Below are 13,420 nucleotides of genomic sequence, written 5' to 3'. Positions count from 1 at the left end.
CAGTACTTCCTGTGATTTAATGAGCTGAGCTCGACTTGAGTGAGATATTCATTCATGTTAAATAATGCAGTGGCTGTGATGAATGACTCTGATTATGGCTTTCATAACTGTCTGTGTCCCATCAGCTCCAGACACTGATACAGGAAACGGACCCCGGGGCCGACTATCGCATCGACCGCGCTCTGAATGAGGCCTGCGAGTCCGTCATCCAGACCGCCTGCAAGCACATCCGAAACGGAGACCCCATGTGAGTGCTCGTGTTTGAGAGATTTGGGCCAGAGCGCCAGCTAGAAAGCCTTTCTGTCCGTAAACAACAAATGGAACAAATAGTTGCCTTATTAATATTAGAGACGTATTGCATTTGCGTTTCGTAGCAAAGCCTTTGCTGTTGCTTAAGGCACTGTATATGACACTGCATTAATAGCTATGAACAGACCCGTTCTGCCTTGTTTCTGTCAGTTGTGTTCATATTGTGTGTGTTTGTAGGATCCTGTCTTGTCTGATGGAGCATCTGTACACTGATAAGATGGTTGAAGACTGTGAACACAGATTGCTGGAGCTGCAGTACTTCATCTCCAGAGACTGGAAGTGAGTCACGGGTTTTTCTGTCGTTAGGTTTCATTCCCCACTTTTAATTTTGACAGTCCCGTTTATATACCTTTTGAATTCTAGATTAAGGTACTTCCTTATGTCATTTTTCCCACGCTTCAGAAAGAATGCAGTAGTGCTGCTACTTGTCACAGTTTTAAGGAATTGTTTTGAATGTTTTGTAATGGGGGAAATCACGTGGTGACATGATCGAGCACAAAACCAGAGACACAGCTAAGTATTACAGTGGTGATGTTTAAAAGTGGCAAGCATTTTAACCCTACAATCCAGGAATGTTTCGCCAGTTATTGTTACAGATTCGGGGTCTTTAGCGACCCGGACTTGTATATCTAACACTGATGGATCTCTAACTGCTGCAATAGGATAAAACCCCTGATATTTTAACAACCGTTACAAAAGAATAAAATTAAGCATATTTCATTACCTTATGAAACTTAGAAGGGTTCAATTTGAGCAGATGATTTTACCATCGCCGTTATCGTCCGAGTGAACTTCCCCAGTACATTTCAGCATCTGGCTCATATTCGTGATCTCAACCATATTCTCAAAACTATCGTCTTCCGCATCTTCAAAATCAGTATTTTGATCACTGGCAGTTTATTCACCACATCCACCATCAAAAGACTTATATTTCATTGCATACAGTAATTGCTCAATCCATTCAATATTTGCTGATGATATTCTTTTGTTTTATGCCCGCGGTAATTGAGTAAAGCATCACGTCATCTTTGTGTATTAAACAGTGCCACCTCGAGGAATAAAGGTGAATTGCACTTAGAGTAATCAGATATTTGATTATTGTTGCACAGATAAATATTGTTAAACTATTACATGCCTCAGGTCGCTAGTGACAAAAAAAACAGAAAACATTCTTTTATGATTTTATTTTCTTGTTATATAGTTTAAAATAAATAGATTGAGGAATACTAAGAAGGTTGATGTCTAACTTTAAAAAATGAATGACGTCCCGGGTCATTTTAATGGTGACATTTTAAATTTCAAAATTAAAGGTGTATTTTTATTTTTGTTTCTGTTTATTTCTCATTTGGTCTTTTGGTAGGGGTTTTTTTTTTTATATAATTTTTTTTTTTTTTTTTCATTTGTTGTTTTTTTTTTTTTTTTATCTTTTATTTTTTTCTTAGTTTTTGTGTCTGTTTTTTCTTTTAGCCATTTTGATTTTTGTGTGTCTTAGTTTTGTTTATTTATCATTAGGTCTTTTGTTACTTTTTTTGCTTAGTTTTTTTATTTATTACATTTGATTTGTTTCTTTTTTTTCTTTTTTTCTTTTTTTTTTTTTTTTAGTTATTAGTTTTTTGTTTTGTTGAGCAGGTCAAGAGTGCTGACACAGCAAGGTTCATTTTGTGTCCGATACTGATCTTAAAAACCTGAGATTTGTGTCTCTGATTCTCTTTAACCGAGACTCATGTATCTGTTGGGACTAAATGTGAGTTCAAACATTTCCCTGTGGTTCTGGTTGCAGACTGGACCCTATCCTATACAAAAAGTGTCAGAACGATGCCGCCCGCATCTGTCACACTCACGGCTGGAACGAGACCAGCGAGTTCATGCCGCCCGGAGCCGTTTTCTCCTGTCTGTACCGGCACGCTTACCGCACCGAGATGCAGGGACGACGGGTACGACTAACACTCACCGAACACCCTGATGTTACACTCTACACTTTAACTACTGCATTATGAGTTATCAGAAAATAGGACGTTGAGAAACTATAGCTTATCTGAGGCTTCCTAAATGCAACTATAGGGTTCATCAGAAACTTCTGAAGTAAGTTCGGAAGTGAGTTTGAATGTAAGTATCCTCTGCTTCCTTAAAGAGCAGAATCTCACAAACCTGTCAAAAACACAACTAAGCTGCATTTCACCTCAGAAACAAAAGGAAAATCAATTATTTAGCACAAACAGTTTATCCTGTTTTTTTACTATTAACATTTTATGCATTGTTACATTATTTTCATGTAAAATAAGCAACCTCCCTCAATTATCATTACCATAATTCAGTAATAAAATGTTAAATAATTCACAAGTCAAATGATATACATTTTAGTTTGATTTACAAGTACTTATAGTATTTATTTGTCTTACATTTTTTTTATTATAAACAGCATAAATTGATGTCACAGTGCAGAAAATCTTAATTGTCTCAAAACGGTGTCCAAGCAAAGCATATATATTTTTCTTAGTTGGTTTTTGTTGTGAAATGACTGGGTTATGTTTCTGGCAGGTCTGGTGACGTTCTCTCTAAGAGTACATGTGATCAAGCTACAAATGCATGTTCTCAGCAAATTAGCAGGGACAAATCAAAATCACCTTCCTTCGCTGAGACTGAAATCACATTCATTCCTGCTGTGGGCTTTAAATGAGTAGTGATTGACAGGAAATTAACTCTAATGATGTGGGTCTTGGGAATTATTTACAGACTAATCTAAAAATAGACATTCTTGTGCAACGTTTATGGTAATGCTATCAAATTTCATGACACCCGTCAAACACGTTCACACAGATCGCTGTTGGTAGAAGGATCCAGAACTGTGTGTACATGTCTGATTGATTGGTTGTGGGTCTGTTTGTTTGCTTTAGGTGTGTGTGTGTGCGTGTGCATGTGTGTTAATGCGTCTAAGTCGATCTGCAGTTATCTCGGGACTGTAAGACGGAGGTTCAGAGGATCCTCCACCAGAGGGCTCTGGATGTGAAACTGGATCCAGAGCTGCAGCAGCGATGCATGACGGACCTCGGGAAGTGGTGTAGTGAGAAAACTGAAGCTGGACAGGTCAGTATATGACATCACACTAATTAACTCACTTTCCATTGGTTACGTGCAATTAAAACATTTTTGGGAACACTTATTCACTATTAACTACGACTTTTCCCTCAATAAATTCATAATTTGCTGCTTATTAATAGTTGTTAAGTTTAGGTATTGGGTAGGATTAGGGATGAAGAATAAGGTCATGTAGAATAAGGCATTAATATGTGCTCAATTACTACTAATAAATGGCTAATATTCTAGTAATATGCATGCTAATAAGCAACTAATTAAGAGACCTTAAAATAGTGTTACCACATTTTTTCTTAAATTATCTGTGGTTTTATTTTTTGTTCATTTTATGAGTTTTATGCAACCTTGTTACTAAAATGTAGGATTTGTTTAAATATGACTTAATTGTGTTTTTTTATTATTTTTTTTTCCTATGGCCTATATATAGTAAACTAAAACTGAAACCTGTAATGAAATAAACTTGAACTGAAAAAAATGAGTATAAAAACTCTTTATTTCTGCTAGTTACTCATTTTTATTTAGTCTAACTTTGTGTACTAAACTAAAACTGAAATAAAAAAATGTATAGACATTAAATAAAAATGTTGAGAACTCAAATTAAATAAACTATATAAATTATATAAAAATTAGAGCTGTAAAACGATTAATCGCATCCAAAATAAGTGTTTACATGTTTATATAATGTGTATATTGTTTGTGTATATATAAATACACACAGTACATATATTTCCATGTGTGTATATTTATATTCATATTATATAAAAATATTTTAATGTATAAATTTAACATTTTTCTTAACTATATACAGTACGTGTGTGTCTATATATAAATAGTAAATATACACAGAACACACAGACATTATGTAAACGAAAACTTTTATTTTGGATGCAATTAATCATTTAACAGCACTAATAAAAATTATATTTCCAGATAATAAAACTAATAGGATCTCACTGATAGTAAAATACACTGTCTGTCACCTTCCATGGACTGTGTACGATGATCATTATGTTTTGTTTTCTGTTCATTTTGAGGTTTGCCATGTTTGCAACCCTGTTACTAACTTTTAGGATGTCGAAATCAACTTTAAAAACTCATTTGTTTTTTCGTTTCTTTTATTCGTAACTTTCTTGTAAAGAACATTTAATAAGCATTGAACTTAAATATACATTTGGACATGCATGTAGTAATCTAATTTTTATAAGAACAACCACAAAACTACACCGGAATGGGTAACGGTTGCAAGCAACGCTTCATATCCTAAATTAAGCTGTCACACAACAGAGGCTGTAGTACTTATTGAACGTGCATTTCCATAAATTAAAGAAAATATTAGTTTGATTATTTTTTCTTAAAATAACTCCGGTAACAGGATTGAATGGTTGAGATTTGTGAATTCTGTCAACATAAATTTGTGTGTCTGCCCTGGTTCAGGAAGAATCCAGTGATGTCACTTCCTGTTTGTCAATATTAAGAAAGGAATGTAATGGGGGAAATTATGTGGTAACAGGATTGAGCACAACATGGGTGACGTGGCTAATTATTACCACAGTAATATTTAATAATGCAAATTATTGTAAAGGTTTTGTTTCAATTCTTTGTGTTTTAAATGCAAGGTTTTAATATTAAGAAAGTTGTATTTTTGTTTATTTAATTAATTGTTGGACACAATTAAGAAGATCAGCTTCTGAAATGGGACTGCTGGCCATGGTTAATTTGTGTTCGATGATGATTTGCAAAACATGAGTTTTGTGCCTGTGATGCTCTACAAAAAGTGTTGAGACCCCAACAGATGTTTCATATGAAATGTTTGAATCTGCAAAGAAATTCCCAGTGATGCATTGCTCAATGTTTGTCTGTCAGGAACTGGAGTGCTTACAGGATCATTTAGATGACCTGGTCTCGAACTGCAGAGATGTGGTGGGAAACCTCACAGAATTGGAGTCTGAGGTAAAAAAGAAAATTTTGGTTTTTAACTGCAGTTTGACTCTGAAATTAAAAAGCCTCAGTGTCTATGTTTGGGTGCTATTGTTCTCTGCTGGTTTGGACTGATTTTGGTGCGTCTGGTTTTCCAGGACATTCAGATCGAGGCCTTGTTGATTCGAGCCTGTGAGCCTGTGATCCAGTCCTACTGTCACGTATGTTCCAAATCATTTTTCATCACTTAAAACCATATAATAAATGGATAAAGTAGCTTGTTTTCTTTTCTTTTCATTTGTCCTCTCTATTTGCCTGTGTTTGTTTCACAGGAGGTGGCCGATAATCAGATAGACACAGGAGACCTGATGGAGTGCCTCGTTAACAATAAGCACCAGAAGGAAATGAACGAGAAATGCGCCGTTGGAGTCACACACTTCCAGCTGGTACGTCTGACGAATACACACTCGCTATTTCTAATGTTACTACTGTTCTGTCTCAACCGTCCGTTTCTCCTCCTCATCCTCAGATCCAGATGAAGGACTTTCGCTTCTCGTACAAGTTCAAGATGGCGTGCAAGGAGGACGTGCTCAAACTGTGCCCCAACATCAAAAAGAAGTGAGTGCGTGGCTGTCACGCAAAGCAAATGTTTCATAACTGCTTTCATACATTGTTATCGTTAGGGTTTAGTGCTATTTATCCTCAAGAATAATGTTGTAAATGTTGTTTTAGCGACATTATCTGAGTATGTGTGAGTATATCAAAAAAACAACCAAAACCATGTCTTGAAAGTCCAAAAGCATTCACTGCATGATGAAGCCTATTAGAATGCAGTTACAATGCCCATATAACTCTATTATCCCTGTTATCAGCACATGAGCATGATTGCATATGTTGTATTCATTTTATACAGCAGTTCAACAAACAAGAAGTTACTATTGAGCGAGTTACATTTTAGACACAATTGTCTTTTTTTTCTGTTTCGCTGACGAAAATAGTTCCAATCAAAGCTGGAGCAGAGCATTTGTGCGTCTTGGAGCAACACTGCGGTGTTTAATTCCTAAATTAAATCATTTGAGTCAACGATTCATTCGTTCATTAAACGTGCTGTATGTAGGATTGACACCCAGGGGTTGAACTAGGTATTGCAGTCCAAATTCAAAATATTGGAGAGGGTGTTTTTCACCCGCCCCCCCCTCCTCAGACTTGACACACACGCAGGTTGACAGATTAACGACACCAACAGGAACGAGCGCACATGACGGTGAATGACATGAAATATGCTGTGTTTTCCACCAACTGGCAACCCGGCATGCTGAAATACAATTGGGTAAACCGGCAATGGGCGGGTTTCGCAAACCGAGACCGACATTCCAGCCCAGAACGCACATTTTCAAAGGAGAATTACTGACTGTAGCATTGTTTTTCAGATAAACAAGTATGTTAATTTAGCATGTTTCTTATATCTGCAAACATATTATGGTATTTTTATGCTTTAGTAGAGTCAAAAACTTAATTGCAGCACCTTTAAGACAGTCGCTTGCCTAGTTTTTAAATGAATCGGCCATTTCAATGAATCACCCATTAAGACATGGACTTGTCGCCACCTACTGGCCGTTTTAGTATCATATTTATTTATCTATGACATGCCCTAAACCAGCCAAGAAAAAAAAAATACTGAGTATCATATAAATAATGTGAGATTGGCTAGGTCTACTACATTTACGAAAGCGCCTCTAGAGGTAATGTAGAGTATGATGGGAAGGTTTTGATGGTCTGTTTACTCTTAGGGTGGATGTGGTGATCTGTCTGAGTACCACAGTAAGGAACGACACTTTACAGGAAGGCAGAGAGCAGCGAGTTTCCATGAAATGTCGTAAACAGCTCAGAGTGGAAGAGCTGGAGATGGTCAGTACATCAAATCAATCTAAAATATTTTTAAATTAGTCTAATCGTTTGTAGTGTATGTTAGCATCTAAGTTGAGATTTGTCGTTGTGTGTCGTGCAGTCTGAAGACATTCGTCTGGAGCCGGAGCTGTTCGAGAGCTGTCGGCAGGACATCAAGCTGCACTGTCAGAACGTGGTGTTTGGTAACGCTCAGGTAAATTCAGATGAGCTGGCTCTCTAATCCTCCGTTTAACTGTGATGGTCTGCTAATCTGTGTGTTTGTGCATGTTCAGGTGATCGAGTGTCTGAAGGAAAACAAGAAGCGGCTGACCCAGCACTGCCATCAGAAAGTCTTTAAACTGCAGGAGAATGAAATGATAGACCCAGAACTCGACTTCCAGCTCATGAGAGTCTGCAAGCAGATGATCAGGGTGTGAAACCTCTTCAGTTAGAAAAGACTCCAGAACTTAATGGTGGCTTGAAATTCTTTGATTTATCTTTATAAAGTATTTAACTTTTTTTTCTATTATACAGCGTTTCTGCACTGACACAGATGCAAAGAACCTCTTACAGTGTCTCAAACAAAACAAGAACAGCGAACTAATGGATCCGAAATGCAAACAAATGATTACCAAGAGACAGATCACCCAGAACACAGGTATGACCATATTTATCTTTTATAATTAGATTCACCACACCAACAAACAGCTTTAGTAATGCAGTAATTATGCGCTGTTCCTCTCAGTAAAAGGCAGATTTGTCACATTTTCTTTTAACGAAGGGTCAATGAAAGGTTTTAAACTCATCAGGACAAACTATGTCATTTATTTAATGAGCCGTTTTACTTTTATTTAAATTTATTTATTTATTTCAACCCTGTTACACAATTTTGGAACATGTCTTAATATTGCTTAAAAACCTAGTAACAGCAGCGATTAATGTAGTTATGAATCATTTTACAATGACTCACTTGTATAATAAATTAAATATTAATTAAATTACAATCCTTTTAAAAAAATACAATTCTGAAAATGGTAACAGAGTTTAAGTAACAGGGTTGCTTAAAATAAGCTTGTACTGTATGGGCTTACTAGTTGAAGACTAAATGTTCATTTGTTTCATTTAAATTAGTTAAAATGAAATTAATTTTTTTAATATTATTAAATTACAATTTTTTTTCAGCCCCGTTTCAAAAATTTGGAATAGGTCTTAATACTGTTTAACAGTCTAGCAATAAATGTTTTCTAGTAACATTTTTTTCTACTAATCCATTAAATAAATACAACTGAAATAATTCAACATTTAAAAAAAAAATTTTTTTGCTGAAATGAGTAACAGGATTGTAAGTTTTGCCTAAATTGCATGTTTTCGCAGCAGGGCCAAACTAGTTTGAGAGAAAATACTGGTTGGTTGGTTAATTCAAATGATCATTTTTTTTATTTTTCACCCCCGTTACAAAAAATGGAAGATGTCTTGATACTGTTTTAAAACCTAGTAATAAACATTTTGCAGTAACACTTTTTTTTCTACTAAGTATTAAATCGATATAGCTGAAATCATTTTCAGAGACTTTCAAGATTTAACGTAAAGTAACGTCAAGATAAAACGTAACAGGGTTGTAGGTTTTGCCTAAATTATGCTCTCTCTCAGCAGGAGCTAACCAGTTTGAGATTAAATGTTGATTTGTAGTGATTAATAAACTTCCCTTTAATTTATTGTAAATACAAATGTTAGCATTTTTCTTACAAGAACATCAATAACAGGTGTGAATATAAAAATTGAGAAAAATGTCATTTCTTTCCTCCACACTTACGAAAGAGTTGAAATCGTTTGATTTAACCAATTCAATTTTTTGTGCCATTATTTCTATAAAATGTAATGAGATACGAGTGCCGTATTCGTGTAAAGTCCCTGATGAATCAAAAAGCCTCGTTCCATCACTAACGTTTGTCGCTCTTTCCTCCATTCTAGACTACCGTCTGAACCCTGTGCTGAGGAAGGCTTGCAAAGCAGACATCCCAAAGTTCTGCCAGAACATTCTGAACAATGCCAAAGACGACAACGAGCTGGAGGGGCAGGTCATCTCCTGCCTCAAACTCAAATACGCAGACCAGGTTCGTTTCCCTGATCGCTGTGAATGCTCATAAACCTGCTACTCCATATAAGAGCGTGTGTTTGTGTGTCCAGCGTCTCTCTCCAGACTGCGAGGGCCAGATCAGTGTCATTCTGCAGGAGTCCGCGCTGGACTACAGGCTCGACCCGCAGCTGCAGCTCCAGTGCACTGATGAGGTAACCTTCACTGTCTTGGTATGACGTATAATGAAATCTTTTGGTCTCAAATGACCAATAATGGCTGTTTGTCCCAGATCCCGCGGCTCTGTGCGGAGGAAGTAGCGGCGCAGGAGCAGACGGGCCAGGTTGAGGAGTGTTTGAAAATCAACCTGCTGAAGATCAGCCATGAAGGCTGTAAAAAGGTAAGATCACATTGACCTTGATTTGCCACAAGTTGCATGGTTCAGTTTCTCACAACTCTTCTGACGGCCTGTTCCCGCTGTAGGAGGTTCTCAACATACTGAAGGAGAGCAAGGCGGACATCTTTGTGGATCCAGTTCTGCACACAGCATGCGCCCTGGACATTAAGCACCAGTGTGCTGCGATCCCACCGGGCCGAGGAAGACGTAAGTAATTCTGGAAGTCATTTTATGCCATTTTGGTTGACTAGATATTAATTACTTTACTCTGTGTTTGTGCAGAGATGTCGTGTCTGATGGAGGCTCTCCAAGATAAGCGTGTGAGACTCCAGCCGGAGTGCAAGAAGAGATTACAGGACCGCATTGACATGTGGAGTTACGCAGCTAAGGTAAACGTTCACCCAATCTCATCGGCCTCCATTCAGAAGCTCAACAGTATTTTCTTCCTTGTTGCAAAACATCAGTTGTTCCATAACTCTAGCGATGATTCAAAATGTGGTATTGTAGGTGTGCTCACGACACACATGCTTTTCTAACAAGTGAACGCCGACGTTATGCTGCTTTCTAAGATACCTTGTTTTGGCTAAACAAATTCACATAAGGATGGTTGTACAGAAATGTTCACAAATCTTACAATAATGCATGACAATTTATGCAAGCGTGTTTTTGCAAACCAATTACCCCACACCTTGCATTAATTCAATGCAATCAAATTGCGCAAGAACCGTTTTTTAAATAATGAGACTCATTCGTGAAATAAATATAGAGAAATTTGCTCATAAAATGGAAAACACTTTTCCAACTGTCCTCCAGGTTCACACATGCTTGAGCGTTCAATGTTTCTAAGTTAGTAAATTCCAATCATTTGCATTTTAATTATGAATGAGGCCCAGTTTACATCACATGCATACAATTTACATACATAATTCTGTACATTTTTACATTAAAGGATGGTTATGAACCGTTTAAACAATTGCGCTTTTCGAGATTATTTTATTTTTTGACTAGTTCAGATATAGTTTAAGATTAAAGTTAGGGTAGGTGAAACGATACGACCAGGAACAAATAATAGATTGAGACCACGAATGCCTGTTAAATATACCCAAAAAGTGGTACAGTTCGCTATTTTGTTACCATTCACTTCTGAAAACGGATACAATTGTGTACAGCTCAGTGGAAACGAGCTATTGAGGTCCTTGCACACTGAGTCCAAAATTTTCATATGCATTTCTTTTTCTTTTTTTTTGTATTCTTTCTCCTTTCCTATCAAAATGCTTGATACGGATGCAAAAAATGCAGAAAATCGAACCTTGTCCGAATCTTATGACGGACGAAAGTTTCAGAGGCAGTGGGTAAACGTGATTGACACAACGTGAGGTCATATTTATTTTTTAACTTGCGAGAATTTCAGACTCTGACCTTTAGCCCGAGGAATATGATTGGATGCTTTCAGATGTGAAGGGACTTTCAGCCAGCATAACAAAACTAGTGCTGTCAAACGATTAATTGCATAATATGTGTGCGCTGTGTATATTTATGTATAAAGGTATACATGCATGTGATTGTATTTATATAAGAAAAATGTTATGTGTATAATATAAATGTATGTAAATATTTTCAAAATATATACTGTATGGGTGTATTTATATATACATAAATATACTAAGTACACATACACATTATGTAAACAAACTTTTATTTTGGATGTGATTAATCGCGATTAATCGTTTGACCGCTCTAAAAAAAAAAAAAAAACTAAAGGTTTTTGAACCAAATCACCCACCCTGCTTTTAACTAGATGTAGTAATGCAATTTGTGCGCATGTAAAGCTGATAAATTATGCACAAGGAACATTGAATGCAAGTTGCTGTTGATAATTTTCATGAGCACAAGTTCATATTGTTTCTCTGTCACAGGTGGCGCCAGCAGAAGGTTTCTCGGACCTGGCCGGACAGGTGTTCACATCTCCTGCCAAGACCTACATCCTGAGCATGTTGGCGATGTGCGTGGTCCTGCTCTTCCTCATGGGTCTGCTGTGCGGCCGCATCACCAAGCGTGTGACGCAGGAGTTGAAGGACAGGTAGAGAGGAGGTACAGCGCAGGGGGAAGTGCCATTTAGCTCCCCCTGCAGGGCAAAAAGCCCATCGTGCCCCACACGCCGTCCTCCGTCCTGGGCCGGGGAAGGACACTGGGGTCGGAAGCGCAAACTTGACGGAGGGGGGCGGGTGTTTAGACTCGTGCTGTGTGTGCATTTTTGTGGTACCACCGATGGCCACATTGGGACCCAGTTTTAATTGCTACACACTTTTTTTTTTTTTTTTTTTTTTTTTTCCTGATTGTGCTTGTCCCTGACTGTGCTTGACCCTGCGAGCATCCTTTCTGCCACGCGCTATCAAACGCCAACATCCCGGCGCACCAGACGACGCCAATCAGCTTTCTTCAACTAATATCACAAAGACTCGGTTTTGCTTTCCAGTTCAATGTTTTTATTTATTGTTGATGTTTGGATCGCGGGAGGTTCAGCTCTTGATTTCCTTGCAATTTTTGCCATCCATGTTTTAGGAAACAGCCAGTTGCTGAAGATGTGCATATTGACAAGGATCGAGCGATTGAACAAATGTGTGTCTGTGCCTTTTTGCCCGTCCGAGTGAGAGAATTAGTTTTGTTTGTGTATTGGTTTTATCATGGGTTTCTTGTTGATTTTTCTTTGTCATCTTTCTTTGCAGTAGGGGTTATACATATGATTTTTCTGTTATTTGGTTGGTTGATTTCAAGAGTAAGCGTTCTGCATTATGAAGGTTACACACGTCATCGCCTGATGCGTTTGAACTGGTCTTAACTGAGCCACAAGATTTAGAAAATGGCCGATGAAGATCTGAATATCGCCAGTCTAAGGGCGACTTGATTCTGGACTACGAGTTCGTATAGATTCACTGGCCGCATTAAGACGTCAAGCTGTTTACATGCTGTTATCGATACAGTTTCCGATGGTCGCGTCGCATCTGAGCTTTGAACGAGTCGTTTGATTTGTGCTTTCATAGTGCCGTATTAACAAACCATTCTGTTGCCATATTCAGAGTCATATGTGAACCAGATTCACGTTTTTGACGATTTACCCACATGGTAGATGTCATTTTATTATTTGCTTATCATTGGGTTTCCAGACATCGTATGGACGGTTTTAGGGAAATTATCGGTTTTAAACGCACGGTTTCATACACGTTTATGAAATAAGCTTCCTTCACAGATGGTCAATCTCTTGTAAAACATTGTAAGCTCAGTGCCGTCCATAATCGCTACAGATTCCAGTTTGCGTTCGCAGCCATTTTTTTTGGGGTTTGGTTTGTGACTCATTAAGAACCATTAAGAGTTTTTCTCATCAACTCAAGTTATTTTCGACTAAGTTGCTGTTTGACTGGATTTGTAGCTTCTTAATTCTTTACCCTGAAGGCTTTAATGCATTAAACCCCCCTATTTTGTCCCCATTCACACTAAATTTTCACTTTCTCGAGTGACCGTATACTATTAAAAGCGTAATAGAGCTGTAATGTTACAGTCCCTGTGCATCTTTTAAATTAATTTGGCTTTTGTATTATTGTTATATTTGTATGCTTTTGTACAAAATGACATTAAAGTGGACTTTGGTTCTAGTGTTTGTGCATTCAAGCTGTGCTTTAATAATCTGATTTCCTGTCATAATGCTGTTGGGAGGGGGGGCATTCGTGCTGTAAATAGCGGTGTCA

The 13,420-nt window shown here is 37.5% G+C and overlaps 1 protein-coding gene across 3 annotated transcripts in view; it reads left to right on the top strand.

The window, feature by feature from the left end:
* Positions 1-13,420, top strand: part of glg1a (golgi glycoprotein 1a) — a 28,452-nt gene that overhangs the window by 13,544 nt on the left and 1,488 nt on the right. The window contains exons 9-27 of one of the 3 annotated variants that reach the window (XM_079414581.1): positions 126-247; positions 487-588; positions 2,090-2,243; positions 2,371-2,415; positions 3,256-3,393; positions 5,266-5,352; positions 5,478-5,540; positions 5,652-5,765; positions 5,849-5,937; positions 7,110-7,227; positions 7,328-7,420; positions 7,500-7,637; positions 7,741-7,864; positions 9,178-9,320; positions 9,394-9,495; positions 9,573-9,680; positions 9,764-9,884; positions 9,960-10,066; positions 11,594-11,757. In XM_079414581.1, coding sequence (XP_079270707.1) covers positions 126-247; positions 487-588; positions 2,090-2,243; positions 2,371-2,415; positions 3,256-3,393; positions 5,266-5,352; positions 5,478-5,540; positions 5,652-5,765; positions 5,849-5,937; positions 7,110-7,227; positions 7,328-7,420; positions 7,500-7,637; positions 7,741-7,864; positions 9,178-9,320; positions 9,394-9,495; positions 9,573-9,680; positions 9,764-9,884; positions 9,960-10,066; positions 11,594-11,757 — 2,132 coding nt within the window. Of the gene's footprint in view, positions 1-125; positions 248-486; positions 589-2,089; positions 2,244-2,370; positions 2,416-3,255; positions 3,394-5,265; positions 5,353-5,477; positions 5,541-5,651; positions 5,766-5,848; positions 5,938-7,109; positions 7,228-7,327; positions 7,421-7,499; positions 7,638-7,740; positions 7,865-9,177; positions 9,321-9,393; positions 9,496-9,572; positions 9,681-9,763; positions 9,885-9,959; positions 10,067-11,593; positions 13,337-13,420 lie in introns of those variants that run through there. The other 2 variants (XM_079414582.1, XM_079414583.1) reach the window with 2 other exon arrangements.

This window comes from Barbus barbus (assembly GCF_936440315.1).
Source record: "Barbus barbus genome assembly, chromosome: 50".
In the NCBI taxonomy this organism is placed as follows: domain Eukaryota; kingdom Metazoa; phylum Chordata; class Actinopteri; order Cypriniformes; family Cyprinidae; genus Barbus; species Barbus barbus.
Note: the sequence above shows the minus strand (reverse complement) of the source record. Positions and strands in the feature narration are given on the sequence as shown.